Raw genomic sequence first — 16804 nt, 5'->3', positions numbered from 1 at the left:
AGAACCAAAAGGCCATTTTCTACGACTCCCAATGCGGGCTGCTTTTGCCAAGCAACTCAAGAGCCTCTGACAAGTGTTGGAATAATAGATTTGCACTCAATTACTCAGAATGCAGAAGGGAGGCCAAAGATAATTCTTACAGCACTATGTAATTCTGCTTCATTTGTAAAAAGGAAGACAACGTGAAGAGTAGCTGCTAAGTAATTCAGCTTGATCTTCCGCAGCTCTTCAACACTAAGTACTGAATTTTAACAAGAATACTCTGATTTTACAGGGGAAGTCAGAGGATGATATGAAGAAAGCCATGATTTTCTTTTCAAAGAAATAGGCTAACTACAGCAAAGGCTGCCATGCTGTAACAGAGGCTGCCATGCCTTGCCATGTGGGTGAAGGGCATCTTGTTGGCCTCAGGCAGCCACCAAGAACCCCTATGACCCCATAACAGCAGAAGAAAAATTGGCCCAAAATAGCAAATTGCACCCCCAGAAGTCTCAAGAGGTGCACTTTGCTATTTAAAAGGTATTTCAGCAACCACCCAGACCTGTCTCAAAGTTAAAATATAATTTTGTTTAGAAACCAGATTTCCTGTTTCTAAAATAAGCTATTTTTTTCTACCCTAAAATATGCCCAGGGCAGCATCCCAGTCCCTTGAGTCTTCCTGTGATGATATTTGCCTTTTCTCTCCCTGGGGTAAAAGATGCTTTGAGGAGGTGCAGCTTGCCATGGTACAGATGGGTACAAAAATGACCCTCTACAACTTTAAACCCAAATGGTAAACTTTGACACACAAACCTACACACATGCGCATACACAGAAACATCATATGCTGTAAATGGAATCATAGAATCATAGAATCGTAGAGTTGGAAGAGACCACAAGGGCCATCCAATCCAACCCCCTGCCATGCAGGAAATCACAATCAAAGCATCCCCGACAGATGGCCATCCAGCCTCTGCTTGAAGACCTCCAAGGAAGGAGATTCCACTACACTCCGAGGGAATTTGTTCCATTGTCGAACAGCCCTTACTGTCAGGAAGTTCCTCCTAATGTTGAGCTGGAATCTCTTTTCCTGCAGTTTGCATCCATTGCTCCAGGTCCTAGTCTCTGGAGCAGCAGAAAACAAGCTTGCTCCCTCCTCAATATGGCATCCCTTCAAATATTTAAACAGGGCTATCATATCACCTCTTAACCTTCTCTTCTCCAGGCTAAACATCCCCAGCTCCCTAAGTCGTTCCTCGTAGGGCATGGTTTCCAGACCTTTCACCATTTCCTTTGGACACGCTCCAGTTTCTCAATGTCCTTTTTGAATTGTGGTGCCCAGAACTGGACACAATATTCCAGGTGGGGCCTGACCAGAGCAGAATATAGTGGCACTATGAATAAGCAAGTCCAGAGGTAAAGAGGAAGAAGAACTGCATTCATGGTAGCAAGCTAAACCATTTCTCACACTTTTTAAAACAGCTTTTGGGGACTGCAGAGAACTCCAGTAACTGAACTGTTGAATCATGTTGATTTCTGAAGCTGATTAAACTATTCAAATTACTTAAACTGCTGAAATTACTTAAATTGCTTAAAATTGCCTAGATTGGTTAAAATCATTGTGCTGAATTTTTTTTTAATATTTCACGTTGGCCGGTTTTCTGCTTGCGCTTCTGCATCCTTTGCTGTAACTCTAACTCCTTCACTGTATTTCTTAACGCAAGTATATTGAAGTGTGAGACTTGTGCTGCTGGACCAAAGTCTTTGAGATCAATAATATTTTCCTGTGCCTGAGAAGCATTCTCTGCCAATAAACAAGAAAGGTACTGAAGAAATTGATTCTGTGTACCCATTGACTGGTGTCAGTGTAAAAAAGCACTTTTCTCCTCCACAACTTGCCGCAATTGCTTTGCTGAAATGCTTAAAGTGCCGATCATGGTGTCCTACCACCCACTTGATTCCATTGTCACCTTCCTAGGTCTTGCCCCATATCTCTGGCTGGAATCTGACTTTTCAAGACGGTGCCCATGAGTGGCGCCTGTGCTAATGATCTCCATAGATCCTTTACTGCCATGCCAATGTTCAGTATCTTTGAAACATACCACATTTGGTCACTGCTGTGAATGACAGCCTTCACCATCACTTTCACTTGAAGTTTTGAATATTTTCTTGAAGATGCCAGCCATAGATGCTGGCGAAACGTCAGGAATACACTCTTCTAGAACATGGCCGCATAGACCGAAACACCCACAAAAAACTATTTTCTTGATTATTAACTCAGCATCTGCCATAGGCATCTTTCTCACTAGTCGGGTAACCTTTGATACCAATCTCATTATGCTTTTAGCCTTCTTCAACCTCCAATCTTGCGGTGTAGGTTGAGTTCACACAAGCTATATTGTCCTCCGCTTGATGCTTCCTTTTCTCAGAAGGCAAGCAGGGCTCCTCTTTCTCTCTGTCTGAATCATTCTGCTTACGCTTCTTTTTTGCTAAACCAGAAGCCATAATCAAGCTCTCTATTTTAATTTTACCCTGCCTATTTAAGTATGATTTTTAAAGATTAGATTTAAGCGGGATTAAAAAAAGAGGAGACAAAATTTGAAAACTTGACCAGTTGAAAAGGCAGAAGAAATTAAACTAAAGAGGTAGAGTAAGGATCCAATGGATATACCCATTTAGACCTTTGAGTCCTCAACTAGGTTGGTACAAAGGATTAACCCCACTAGTTGTGCATTAGTCCTTCAGTTTATGTAAGAATAAATATTCCAGGCAGCATCTTATAACACAAAACGTGGCAATTAGCATCCATACACAGCAGGGAGCAAGGCCACTTTTCATATCAGACGCATTTGTCAAGCAGCTGTTAAGGGGTAATTTTGATGCAGAAAACGCTTAGCCAAATCCAATACTAGAAGGGATACATATTCAGAGAGACTAGCTTCCCCCACCATTGCAGTTGTCTTTTTTGCCTTCTTTTTTAACAGTTTTGTATGCTATACAACCCCCAAATCAGTTAGCCTAGTTCCTAAACCACTTCCAGTGCAGCCGCACCAGTGCTGGATGAGACCATTCTCAAAGATACGGAAACGGGTAAAGCAACAAGGATGTCACAGAACTCCTACACAATGTCCCCATTTCCTTATTAATATTAAATCATGACACAATTGATAATCCACGTTTCCTTTTCAAGCTACTTTTTAAAAATCTACACCAAACGTACTATCTATAGTAACAAAACTGGTAAAGTGCAATGACAGGCACAAGAAATAATGCACCAAGATTAAAAAAAACCAGTGTTAAACCAAACCAAGGGAGCCAGAGCTTTCATTTTTTTTAAATTATCAAATCAATAATGTATGTAACTGAGGAAAACACTGGATAGATTAAATAAAAATATCAGTCTAACCTCTCCCCAAATCCTGCTTTTCACTTGATGGCTACCAAATAGCTAAGCAGTGCTCTCTATTTTCTGGGGGAGTGGGGTGAGAAGATGGAGAGACAGATACAACCCTGTTGGGATTTTGCTATGGAGATGGGATTTAATTCACACATGGCTATAGAAATACAGCACCATCTCTGCTGCAGCAATCTGGGGGGAGACCACAGTCACCTAAATCTGCTGGGAAGTCAGTGGTTATGAAGTACAGTGGCTAGAGTAGCCTTCTCCAATCTGGTGCTTTCCAGATGTGTTGCCATGATGTCTTCCATTGTTCGGACTAGCTGGAGACAACTGGAGTTATCATTCAACACATCTAGAAGGCACCAGACTGGGACACACTGAGTTAAACTGTTGAGATTTAGAAGGGGAATACCCAAGTTCAAGTCCCTACTCAGACATTAACCTAACGGAGTAATGATGAGTAGTCCTAGACTTTGCTTTCAAAGTCATACTCAGAATAAAAAGAAGTGGGCCTAATTTCACTATATTGACCTTCTTGAAGGATGACTGGGATAAGCTAAGACAGGTAAGTAATGCAGTAATTACTTGTAACAGTAATTCAAGACCAATCTTGGACAACTCTCTAGGAATATAAAAAATCCTACTTGCATAAAATACCAACATCTCATCAAGCTTCCAATGCAAAACCTGTCACTCATTTCCAATTCTCATCAGTTGCCTTTTTTCACCTAAACCCAGTGTCAAGAGACTGACAAGACTAATTATTTCGGACTCTAAATCAATTCCATTAGTCTGAACATTCTCCAAGTCATGGCACCAAATTAAACTGGAAATTAAATAGGCTAACATGACATTTCAAGTTCTCTAAGGCAAGCACCACACTGTTTCCTTCAATACATACAAACACTGTTTCATCACATTGTTAAAAAATGAATCGACACATGGCGGTGTGACATGACAACTCGTAAAGCACCCAAATAATTTTATTAAGCCTTTAATTATGTCGTATCATCTTGATGCCTAAGATTTTTGAAGGCTGTAACTGTTAACTTACCACAGTCATTAAGAGCTTATCAAACCACTGCAGTTTGAGCTCTGATTTTGGCCACATATCTGGTCGTAAAGCTGTCTTCAGAAGGTTAACACAACGCCGAGAAAGCAGTTCTCCTGGTGAGCCAGCAGTGTTTGAGTTGTCATTTACCTAGCAATTAACCAGAATAATTACCAAGTAGCAAACATTTATCATCATAATCTTTTAGAACTCATTAATATTTGAATGCCAATGTATCTCCTGTGAAAACAGTCACCTCATTTCACTTCTGGAAGAAGGCTTTGCTTGAAAGTAATTTAGGGCAACACAGTTAAGGGCAGGCTGCTGACAATGGTCCATTGAGCAAAGTGGTCAACACCCCATGCACACATTTTGTTGTTATGTGCCTTCAAGTCGATTCTGACTTATGGTGACCCTAAGGCAACAGTGCAGTAGTGGCACCCTCTAGTTTCCAACAGTTGCATAGTGCTATATTGGAAGAACAAACCTAACCCATAAGAATCTTGCTCCCTCAATCTCTCTCCTCCCCACCTGCATTAGGACCAGCTCAACCCTGCATATCTCCTTCAATGGAGCAGTGAGGCTGACTTTTTGATACTAATCAAACCTTACCACTGTCATTTCGGAAGTGCACCGTACCTGGCAAGCAATTCTAATGAGGAAGTTGATGACCGTGTCCGTGTGTTGTTTGTCAATGGGCTTCGAAAGGAGGGCATCAGCTCCAGGCAACGACTGGCTGCGTCCAAATACCTGAGAGCACAATTGATGTCAAAATGGATAGCAAGTGGCTGACCAGCAAAGTCAATGTCATAAAAATGAGATATTAAAAAAGGTATAGAAATGGAAAACAAGGTATGCAAGAAAGGAATGGCAATCTCTGGCTCTTACTGCACTTATCCCGCCAGTTGCTGTCCTGAACCGCTTCACTTCTTGTCCAGAGTCAACCGACAGCCCCCTCTTTACAGCCGATGAGGTGGAACCAGATCCTTCACCACTGGTACCTGCATCCATATCAGAATCTGGCTGGGGTGGGATAGAAATCAAAGAGTTGGAATTCAACACATCATTACCATTACCATTATTATATTCATTTCTATTTTGCCTTTTTCCCACGTTGGGACCAAAGGTTGCTTAAAACGGATTAAAACAGCCATTTCCAGGTGCAATTCAAAGTGCTGGTTTTGGCCTATAAAGCCCTATATGGCTATTTGAAGGACAGTATCTCCCTGTAAAAAAGCCAATGGCATGTATTAGTTTGAGCATTGGACTATTACTCTGGAGAATAGGGTTCGAGTCCCCACTTAGGCATGAAACCCATTGGGTGACCCTGGGCAAATCACACTCTCCCAGCCTCAGTGGATGACAATGGCAAACCCTCTTGGTAAGGAAAAACCCTCAATAGGTTTGGTTTGCTTTAAGGTTGTCGTAATCCAGAAATGACTTGAAAGCACACAACGACAACATCATCTCCCTATACATTAGGGTTTTAAGATCATCTCCCTATACATTAGGGTTTTAATATCTGGAAAAGCTCTGTTCCACCACCTTCTCAGGCTCATTTGGTGGGAAAGGACCCACTCGATGGCTGCTCCCAGGCTCTGGAACTCCCTCCCCAGAAAGGTGAAGCTGGCCTTGTCATTGTTCTCCTCCAGCAGCAGGTTAAAATATTTTTGTGTCATCAGGTCTGTACAAATATTGCGGTTGGACTCTTAATGCTGTGTGGTGCTGGTTTTGAAGGGTTTTTTTAAGGGCCTGTACATAGTGTTTTTTATTGTCTAATGCTTTTTAATATTCTAATTATTTTAACAAATAACTGTTTAATTATATATTTTACACTTTCTTTTAACTTTTGTGTTTTTCATCAGTATCGTTTTAAAACGCTGTTAGCTACCTTGAGTCTCACTATGGTGAGAAAGATGGGATATAAATGAATAAAGTAACAACAACAGTATTAACAGTAACAGTATGAGTATGGCCCTTCAAATTATTTATTTATTTAGGTAGGAAAGCTGATAATTTTGCTTTCCTACCTAAAGTCACAAACACTAGAGTACTCTTACCTGCTGATCTTTGATTCGTTGCAGTTCCCATTTGATAACCACTTCGGCAAGATCCACAGCAAGTTTTCTCTGCTCAATAGTAACACTGGGAGTGAAGCCCAACCTCTGCATGGCGCTCACCATGTGCTGCACTAAATGGTGTCTCACTGGATAGTAAACCTATGGGGAAAAATCCTCCATGGTTATTCTCCTAGGTACAACGTGCTTCCTTTCTCTACATATTAACCATTTACAGTTAGAGCAGAGTGAAATATTTCTTTCCATCCCTTCAAAATCCTGCAGCTGTGGAACAAAGAAAGGTAAGTCTCGGGATTAAGAAGGAGATGTGATGTGGATCAAACAGACGGTTCTAAACCCTGGTTTACCTGATACTTGGAAGTTCAAACCATGGTTATAAAACTAACACATGCTTAGAGCAAACCACAGTTGAGGGGATGTCTGAACAAGCCTCTGCATCTTGTACCTCACTGCACAGAATCAGTATTGTTATACACAGAGATGGCACGTCATATATTCACGGGCAAGAGAAGCCCACATTACCTTAAGCAATGGAGCATAAGGATGGATTTTTCCTGTATTGATAAAATATACTTTGCAGATTATGAGGTTGGAGAGATTAGAAATTCACTAGCATTTCCGATTCAATTCAAGCTGTGCTAAGTACACCTACTGACACACTTATTCCCCCAATATTATTTGAAACCTAGCAGGGTCAGAGCATTACAATGCAGAGAAAAAGCAAGCTTTTTTTAGTTTAAGTATTGTATTCTAAGTGCCTCTGGCCAACTGATTATAGACTACTTTCATCTTCGTTTGCAATTCTCTCTCTCTCAGCCCACTAATAGTGTTAAACCTTTGGGGCATTATTCGACAATGACAAAACCAACCAAGCTCTCTCATTCATGCTGCAGTCCAAATAACTAGGTACAGGGAAGGAGGGAGTGTTCACTGGACCAAGACATATAGCAGTTTGCATCCTACACAAAAATTACTCCCCTGACCCTCAGGCAATTCCAGCCTAAAAAATCAACACAAACTACCATTTACGAAGCACTTTGTCCTGAAATAAGCCATTCCAAATTTGATTTGTGCTCTCTGTCATTTATGAAGGTCTCACAGGGTTCCTATGTGAGCTGTTTGATACCATGCAAACCCTCTTCAGGACGTTATTTGGGTCAAGATTAAGTTAACCCTTTGTACGAGTGAAGAATACCACTCAGAAGCATTCCTTTCTTTGAGAAAGAGAGATTTTGAGTGGTTTTGCAAAAAGGCCTAGCAAGATGCAAAGGTAGAATTAACAATCAAATGTACTGTTTTTTAAAAAAAGAACATGACACAGCACAGTAAAATGGAACTGAAACTACGACCTGTTACAGACTGCCCAAATAAAGCTGCTTCAGGTCTCTTTGGAGGTATGCTGTTTAAATGATGCATGGGTCCTAAGAGTCCGGAGGTCGCACCAAAGCCACACTCCAGTCCTAAGGACTAGAGTGCAGCTTTGGTGCAGCTTCCGGATTCTTAGGATGCATGCATCATTTAAACAGCATACCTCCAAAGAGACCCAAAGCAGCTTTATTTTGGCAGTCTGTAACAGGCCTACATTTAATATATTAAGATTGTCATTTCACAATACAAAGTTGAAGTCTGGCCAGCATGACCACTGACTAACTACCAGAGGGGTAGGAATCATGCAGTCCTCAAAATGTTATTGAAGTGCAAGCAACTCCCAGCAATCCTAGCATCAAAGCCAATTCTGAGCCAGACTGGGAGTTGTAGTCCAACTACATCAGGAGGGCTGTGTGATACCTAACCCCAAATGAGCAAAAACCTCACTCAACAGATTCTCAAAAAACATATTCAACTGCAATCAACACAGTAAAACCATGTTGTTGTTTTTTAAAGGAGAACAAACATCCAGAGACACCCATAGTAATGGGAGAATTTTCTATCCTATGACACCTTAAGAACATCATCACGATGCAAATACCTTGAAGTGCTGGACTATTAAATGCAAAATGTGGACAAGCTGGGGAACTGTATGACCTTCTTCTACTATGATCTTCCTCGTCCAGTGAGTTAACATCTGGTGGCCATCCTCCATCCGAGCCGGCACAGCTGGTGTCAGGATAGCCATAGCTTGCCTAACAATAGCCCGAGCTTCCATTGCGTGAGCCTTCAGGAGACTGTGAAAGACCTAAAAAGAAGGAAAGAATGAACAAAATTATTTAAAAAACATAGGCAAACATGTCAGAACCAATGTGCGGTACATTTGTAAACCTACCATGAGAATAGCATAAAGTAGTAGCTAACATCTTCTTTCACGCGATTAGGCCATACTTCCATATCTCCATGTCTAACATCTTCTACAAGATTTCTCTACCTGCTGCTCCCGGCTATCCTCTCTACTCACAAGAACCAGGCTTTGAAAAACAAACTTGCTCAGAGGATTCAGAGATCAAGAAAAACCAATTTGTTCACCGTATCATTGTATGCCTTTGGCTCTCTCCGCTCAACTGAAAGCTATACAAGATATATAACCTCCTTGCCATTTTCATCATCACATGTCTCAAAACTCACTTACCTTTGTTTTTGCAGCAAACACTCTCATCTCAGGCTCAGTGTCTATCAACACTGCTACCAAGTACATTTACTATCTTCCACCTTCTTCTTTAGGTGGGTTTTTGAACTCATTCCTACAAACTTACTTCACAGGTAAGCAACTGCCAGAGTTCGGGGACTGCATCAGCCCACCCAGTTGAACATCTTTTGCTTCTAAATGCCCTCCAGTGCTCTCTTTAGGGAATGGGGAATGATTTCACAGTGTTTGGGGCCATTTCTGGAGTCTTTTAGACATGTTTACTTGGTAGCTAGCCCACAAAAAAACTCAGGGTAAGCTGCTTTCAACTTAAATATTAAGAAGAATTTCATGATGGTAAGAGATATTCCACAGTGGAACACACTCCCTTGGAGTGTGGTGGAGTCTCCTTCTTTGGATATTTCTAAACAGAGGCTGGATGGACATCTGTTGAGGGTGCTTTGCTTGTGTCTTCCTGCATGGCAGAATGAGGTTGGGTTAGATGGCTCTTGGGGTCTCTTCCAACTCTAGGATTTTATAAAGGAAGCACCCATGAACACACTTTGCAATTGCTTCCTGGATGAAACCCTGCATTTGTGTTGGTGGATAATAATAATAATAATAATAATAATAATAATGTTTATTTATATACCGCTTTTCCAAATTAGATCAAATGTGGATGCACAACAACAACCTGCCTATCTCTCCAGAATGTATCCAAGCCCAGCTCAAAGGGAAAACTCAGCATGGGAAGATTCAGAGCATCTTTTCAATATTCATTTGTATATGCATAATGGCATTACCTGTAAGACTATCTTCTTGTGAATGGCAAATTTGGCAATGATGTGTGCTAGGAGCAGGTGCCCACTGTATTTGCATGCTGGGTCCACACAGGCCTTTGAGAGCAGACAAGGCCAAGCAAAGGTCATGAGTCGCCGCAGTTTGCTATTCCGGTTCTTGTTGTTGTCGTGAATGTGGTGTGGAGCATGCTCAACAAGAAGGGTGGCAAACTGTAGGAGATAAATCCTGAGGGAATCTAGCATGTCGGCTTGCTTTTCAGGATCAAGTACCTGTGCCCCAAATGGGAAGGGAGAAGTAACGTCAATCATACACTACCAAACAAACAAACAAACAAACAAATCCATAATGGGCATGTTCCATCAAAATTGGCTGTTAGAAGTTGTCAGAGCAAGAACCGGCAACCCATAGTTCTGTGTGGCAAGCCATTAAAACTGCAGGATAGAGGATTTCTCTGATCAGCAAGTACTGGCATGCTTCTGACCACCCAGGCTGACCATCAGCTCTACACCCCAAGAAATTAGGGATGAGGAATATGAAGTCTTCCAAATGTTGCTGGACTATAATCTCCCTCAGCTCTAACCAGTGTTGCCAACTGCCAAGAGTTTATGGGAGTTGCAGTCCAGCTACCCATTTCTCATCTGCTTGAACTCTGCTTGGAAGCAGAACTCTTCACTGACGTCTGGTTTGACAAGCCAAACCCCAGTTCCTGGTTAGGCTCCCAGACCTGAGAACTCTCTACAGCACAGCTCTCCCAGTTCAGCTCTTTTGATTCCACTGATCTCAATGGAAAAGTTAAGCAAGCACTTAATATCTCTTGCAATGAAACCAAGGGTTTTAAAAGTGTTAGGTTTTGGATAGATCAGGCCCAAGGGCTGTTGTTCCCCACCCTTTACTGCTGTCACTGCTCTAAAAATGAACTACCTTTGTTATGAATACACTAGTGATGCTTTCAGGGTTGTCTCCTTCTGGATTTGGAGGACCCAGCAACTGTTCTCCTTCACCTTTTTCAAAGCCATACAAGAAAGCTGGATTTAGAATGTGTTGCAGAACCTGCAGATCAAAAAAAAAAGAAGAAGAAAAGATAAAAGCATACTCTTTCTAAGTGTCATTTACCTCCAATGAATGTGCAATATGTCACAGGACACTACAAATCCCCATAGAAATTAAGTTTCTTTCTAATGGAATGGCTGCAGGCAAACAAGTCTGCCAATATTCAAGATGAGGCCCATTCAAAACGGAGTTTGATGAATTGCTGACTTCACCCATTACTGCTCTTCTTTAGGCATGGTATTTTCACAAAAGTGGCCTCGCCAATTATTGAGCTCCTGTTGACATTTAAGCAAGCAACTTTTGTTGCCCAAGGAAATGAAAACCTAAATACCAACCTGGTTTCATTTAATTTATTTTAGTTTACCTTGGCTTTCAGCTCATCTCCAAAGTTGGGATCAGCAAAGTCGACAAAACGGAAGAAGAGGGCCCGTTTTTGGGCAATGGTGTAGTTTTTGGGGATCTCTTCCTCCATGTATTCTTTCAGGAAAGTCATGTTGCAGAGGAAACGGCCTGTAAAGGCTCGCAGAAGTTGGAAGAGCAGTTCAATGTCACCGTAATTTCTCCTGAGAAAATGCAAAAGGGCAAAAACTAAGAACCAGCCAGCTGAGGAAATATAATAGCTGTTACAAGATGTGCTATTTTAGACCTTGGGGAATGCAAATATTGCACAATTCCCAAAATCTTGGTGGGAAAAATCTAGAAGTCCTATATACAAAAAAGGAACTTCTCCCAAGCTCTGGCTATATTTAAAATACCCAAACTTCCAAAGGTCTATGCTTCCAAAGCTGGCTCACCAAAAATATTAGTGGCTTGTGTAGACTAGTATTATCTGTTTTGACTGGGAGCACCTCTTTCATCACTAACTACTTCATCCTCTTTTTAAAAAACCAAACAAATCAGTTTGAGCAGTAGATGCCATCTATTTTAGTTTAAATGGTTTCAGGAGACCTCTCTCTCTCTCTTCTTTAGGTACAAGTTTGAAGAACAATGTACAATAGAAGCTGAAAATATTTGAGTGTCGCAAACAGTATGTGGCAATGCATCTTCAGCTCCTAACAAGGTATCCCTGCCTAAGGATCTATGCAGTCAGCCATGCCCTCCCTCCAACAAACCATTCCACTCCTGAATTTTCCTCCACCCTTTTCAGGTTTTCATCTTCAACAGTAGGCTTTTTTTTTTTTTTAAGGGCTTGCCCTCCAATGTTTGGGGAGCTTTGGGGGAGTAGCTAATTCTATTGCTTTTTGTCTCTTGGGGATCCTGTTTTGATCAGCAATTGCAACCTGAGCTCACTTTCAGAGACAGCAATTCTACACACAGATCTACATACTTGCAGTAATTCAATAAGCAATATGCCAGGAGTTTGGGCTCTTTCCAGTTGGTCGCAGCCATGTTTTCCTTCCGGTGCCTCTCCTGAAAAGCTTCACTGACCCACACTCGCCGGAGCTGGCTCACTAAGGAATGCTGGTTTGCCAGCCAACATTCATCGTTCTTAACTATTATGCTTATGATCTGCCAAAACAAAACAAGGACACTCGTGTGTATTCAATACCCACATAGCCTTAAGTGGGTGATTACTTATGTCCATTTAATGTTTTCTTTCCAGTAGTTCCAAAGAAAGATGTTAAGGACTTATTAACATAAGGCCAAGAAACAGAAAACCAAGGGAGGAAACACAAGCACACAAAAATGCCAAAAAATACCAATACCAAGCACACAAGAACTCCAAAAAAAGGCCAGGTTGCGGGTGTGGTGCAATGTTCTGAGCGTTCAACAACAACTCTGGAGACCAGGGTTGGAATACCCCTTGGCCATGGAAACCCACCAAGGTACCATAAGCAAGTCAACCTCTTTCAGCCTCAGAGGAAGGTAAAAGCAAGCCCCCTCTGAACAAATCTTGCCAAGATAATTCCAAGAGGTGACCATGGGTGACCTTGGCTGAGTCACACATTCTCAGCCCCAGAAAATCCCGTGATAGGGTTTTTCCCTAGGTTTATTATAAGTTAGAAATGACTTGACAACACGGAACAGCAATACTGTTTAAAAGATAGTATTTTCCACATGCCAAACACCATAGATAGTAAAAAAAAAAAAAAAGGCAGATGCTGAACCCCATTGTTTCCCACATTTTTTACTATACCTGGATTCCCTGCACATAGCAAGGGCACACTGTAATTCTGGATACAATTCCCCACACACACACACACACAAAAATTGATGATCAGTTCTGAGGGCCACAAAACTGGCCTTGGAAACTGCTTGTGGACTGCTTTCCCCCTACCCTGGGAACCCTTTGGGGAAGTAACTTGCTAGAAGGAATATCCTACCTTGATAGCCTGAAACTGGAGATCGAGCCGCATTGTGCTTGTGCTGGGAGAGCCAGGCCGGACAGCCGCTTGCGTACCGCCAGGTAACAATAATGTGATGAAGCGATTGGGATTGGCTGCCAGAACATCACGCAGAGGTTTTGCATCTTTGTGTTTCAAAAAACTCTGGTTTCAAATTAAAAAGAAAAACAACACCAATTAGGGCAAAGGAAGGTGTCCATAACTCCTGAAATACATCCTTGTAATTTTAAGCTTAAAACCTGTTGCAACAATCTAGTGCATTCTGGAGTCAAAATATTGATGGGACAATGGCAGAATTGTTTTGATTCTTCACTTAGGGCTGGGGCATGTGCAAGACCGGCTCGCACATCACGCAGAAATCTTCTTGTCATGGTTAAGAAACTAATGAAACTAATAATGTTGTTTAATGTTCATGGAACAATTTAAGTGCTGAAAGCATTTCCTGTACATTACCAAGTGTAATTCTCAGAAGCACATGGTAAAGTAACACAGTATTGCTATCTCCCATTTTTATATGTGTTTATTATCGGTGTTACAATCACTGTTATTATTGCAAACACACAATACACATATACCAAAACATTATTTCAGATATCTTGGTCTTGAAAGGACTGGAGCGTGGCTTTGGCGTAGCTTCCATACTCTTAGGACGCATGCATCACTTAAATAGCATACCTCCAAAGTGACCCGAAGCAGCTTTATTTTGGCCTGTCTGTTTGGGGCCTGAGTTAGCCACTAGGTTAGGAAACCAATGTGGTTACAACAGGATATGAACTGGTACAATCAGGAACTCTCTGGTCTGAATCTTTTTAAAACCCTACATTTGAAGTGAAATTTTTAACGCTGAGTAACAGGCATGGTTAGGCAGATACAAACATGATCTTTAATGTTTAGGGCTAAGGGAGGAAAGGATGGAGGAGAGGAACATATGCCCCAGAAGGGACAGAGAATACCATTTTGTGGTTCACACCAACTACTCTGATCACATTTCAGGAAATGGGACTGTTTGCATTTGTACCACTCCTTCGTGCCTGGAAAACACCTTGATATATAGATGTATACGTACCATAAACATTCTGCTCCATTGTGGATCATTTAAGGTTGCTTCCATCATAAACAACTCAACAGTCTGGGAGGGGTGGCGCGTCAGAAACTTTATTAATGGTTCTCTGAATGGACTGCCGGCCTGAGAAAACAAACCACAAAGAAAAATTCATCTTAATTTAGGATGTGGGCAAGCTCAGAGTTGCACAGCTTTGCAGTTCTTTGTCTACGAATGTCTCTGGACTTGTAAACAGGCAAGAAAATCCTGAAACTAGAATTTCAATTTCTTTAGTGCGTCTGGAGCTTTCCTGTTATTTTAAGGAAGGAATGTTTGAAACACCAGGACAGGCTGAAGGATAATATTTCTAAACTTTCTTTACTTAATATATATTGACAATGCCACCCATTAACTTTGTTCTCTATTTGGCTTACAACATAGTATGACAGAATATAATTAATAAAGAACCACAAAAAACCCATGCAGATTTCTGGTTCCAGAATAACCACAAAGGTGGCATCAGGCAGGTCTCTCTGGAGAAACCATTCCCACACTTGGGCTACCATGATGCACATCCTCATAGCCATCTGCCTCACTTCAATTGGCAGTGGCACTCACAGTAGGACATAAAAATGGCTGTCAAGGGTAAGTACACATAGCTGTGCTTGTTGCCCTGATCCAACTGCATGGTTCTTATAATGCATATAAAGAGCAAGCTTCCATTTTGCAAAGGTTTTAGTCCCTCTGAAGCCTTTCTCCTTGGAAGGATGGTGAAGGAGGGGCTAGAAATGCACTGACATTTAGAATTGTACTGCAGCAACATATCCAGCAGTAAATTCAATAAACAAAGATCTGAGTTGGGAAAGAGCGGGATTCTACTCCAGCCAATCCTGCTATAATCCTGTGAACCTGTCGACAACAGAAAAGGTAAAAAGCAGTTGTTGTGCCCTTAAAGAGCATGCAAGAACAACAAAACAGAGAAAAGGGGATAGCAGATAGGCCTATCTCACAAGCTATTCCCAGGATGCTAAAGAAGCATAGCTCTATGAGATAGGCCACCACCACAATGGAAGTCATAAGAAAACTGGAGGCTGCTGGAAGAAAAAGTCCTCCCTGGATATATTCTGGAAGAGTTTTCAAGTGGTCTCTAGGTTCAAAATGTTTTTTCTTTACTTATGCAAGGCTTACCTGACCTGACTGTTTTATTTCACATGTGCATATTGCTAATCTTAAATAAAATGTTTGATCAGATATGTTGGACTGCTCTTGTGTGTGTGGTGTGGGAACATATCTATACTCCTTCCATTTTATTTATTGTATTGTACTTCCTGTTGTACAACACTTTGATCTAATTTGGAAAAGCGGTATATAAATAAACATTATTATTATTATTATTATTATTATTATTATTATTATTATTATTTCTGCCTCTGGTAACTAATTTTCTGCTAAAGAGTAGTGTCCAGGAATTTCCTGTTAATGGAGTAATATCCGGGAATATACCGTCGGCCCTTGCTATCCGTGGGGAATCCACTCCGGACACACATACCCACACCGTGGATAGCAAAAAAGGCAGATGCTGAAACCCACTGTTTCCAATGGGTGCACACACACCCATTTTAAAAGCCGGGGCTTGCCAAGTCCACAGTTGGCGCGGGCACACTGTAGCTACTTTGTTAACAGAGGCATACCTGTATTACTGTCTCACCTGAACCTTTGGAACCTGTAAGAACCATTTCCAAACTCTCAAGGAAAAAATGGAAGCGTGTGCAAACAGTAGCGTCCACAAATCAATGTTTGAAATCAAATGTATTACACAAGGGAGCTGGAACCATTCAAAAGACAATTAAAGCAAATATTACAAATGGAAGAATGGAAGCAATTAGGGAAATTAAGTGCCACTTTACCTCGATCAGCATCGCCCGTTCCGTTTTCATCACAACTTCGAGCAAGGGTTTAACGAGCGTCTGAGGAGCAGCCGGGATCAGATGAAATAGGTTTATAATTGCCGAGCAAATCTTCATTTCCTACAGATAAAATGGAAATGTTAGCAAGCATCCATCTGACTTGTATTTTTAAAAGCCTGCGTTTGAAGTCGGCACGCCACAGACCCTAACTGGAACTAGATTTTCCTCTTTCTAGATGTTAGCATGGCTGGCAAACCAAAGCAAGGAGTTAAACCACTGCTACTTACCCCAGGGTATAAAGAAAACCTTTTTTCTTGCATAGTGGCATTGTATGACTTTTTTTAATGGAATGACAGCAATGTCCAATGTTGTGTGACTAAGCTGGGAGTGACTCTCAAAAGTAAAACCTGACTTGGACAAAACGATAACAGTTGTCTTGCCTTCAGTCTCCACCATTAGGATTCGACGGCTCACCTGGGCTAGCTATTTCAACAAGACAACTCTGCTGCTTCTGGTTTTTCATCTAAAGATACTATGGTTAACTCCTCTGCTGACCACTTGGATAGCTTTCAGTGTCAGGTCAGGACAAATGCC

At 41.4% G+C, this 16804-nt stretch overlaps 1 protein-coding gene across 4 annotated transcripts in view; it reads right to left on the bottom strand.

Annotated features, from left to right (window-relative positions):
• LOC149306417 (transformation/transcription domain-associated protein) overlaps positions 1–16804 on the bottom strand; it is a 129208-nt gene that overhangs the window by 73518 nt on the left and 38886 nt on the right. For 3 of the 4 annotated variants that reach the window (XM_089476959.1, XM_089476956.1, XM_089476958.1), the window contains 12 exons: positions 16211–16330; positions 14328–14447; positions 13241–13405; positions 12244–12425; positions 11281–11479; positions 10788–10916; positions 9869–10135; positions 8478–8684; positions 6491–6649; positions 5319–5453; positions 5070–5180; positions 4434–4580 (listed from right to left, as the gene is read on the bottom strand). In XM_089476959.1, the coding sequence (XP_089333085.1) occupies positions 4434–4580; positions 5070–5180; positions 5319–5453; positions 6491–6649; positions 8478–8684; positions 9869–10135; positions 10788–10916; positions 11281–11479; positions 12244–12425; positions 13241–13405; positions 14328–14447; positions 16211–16330 (1941 nt within the window). The remainder of the gene's footprint in view (positions 1–4433; positions 4581–5069; positions 5181–5318; positions 5454–6490; positions 6650–8477; positions 8685–9868; positions 10136–10787; positions 10917–11280; positions 11480–12243; positions 12426–13240; positions 13406–14327; positions 14448–16210; positions 16331–16804) is intronic. The other variant, XM_089476957.1, reaches the window with a different exon arrangement.

Source organism: Sceloporus occidentalis, unplaced genomic scaffold (assembly GCF_023333645.1).
Source record: "Sceloporus occidentalis isolate IW3139 unplaced genomic scaffold, rSceOcc1.0.p SCAF_10, whole genome shotgun sequence".
Lineage (NCBI taxonomy): Eukaryota > Metazoa > Chordata > Lepidosauria > Squamata > Phrynosomatidae > Sceloporus > Sceloporus occidentalis.
Note: the sequence above shows the minus strand (reverse complement) of the source record. Positions and strands in the feature narration are given on the sequence as shown.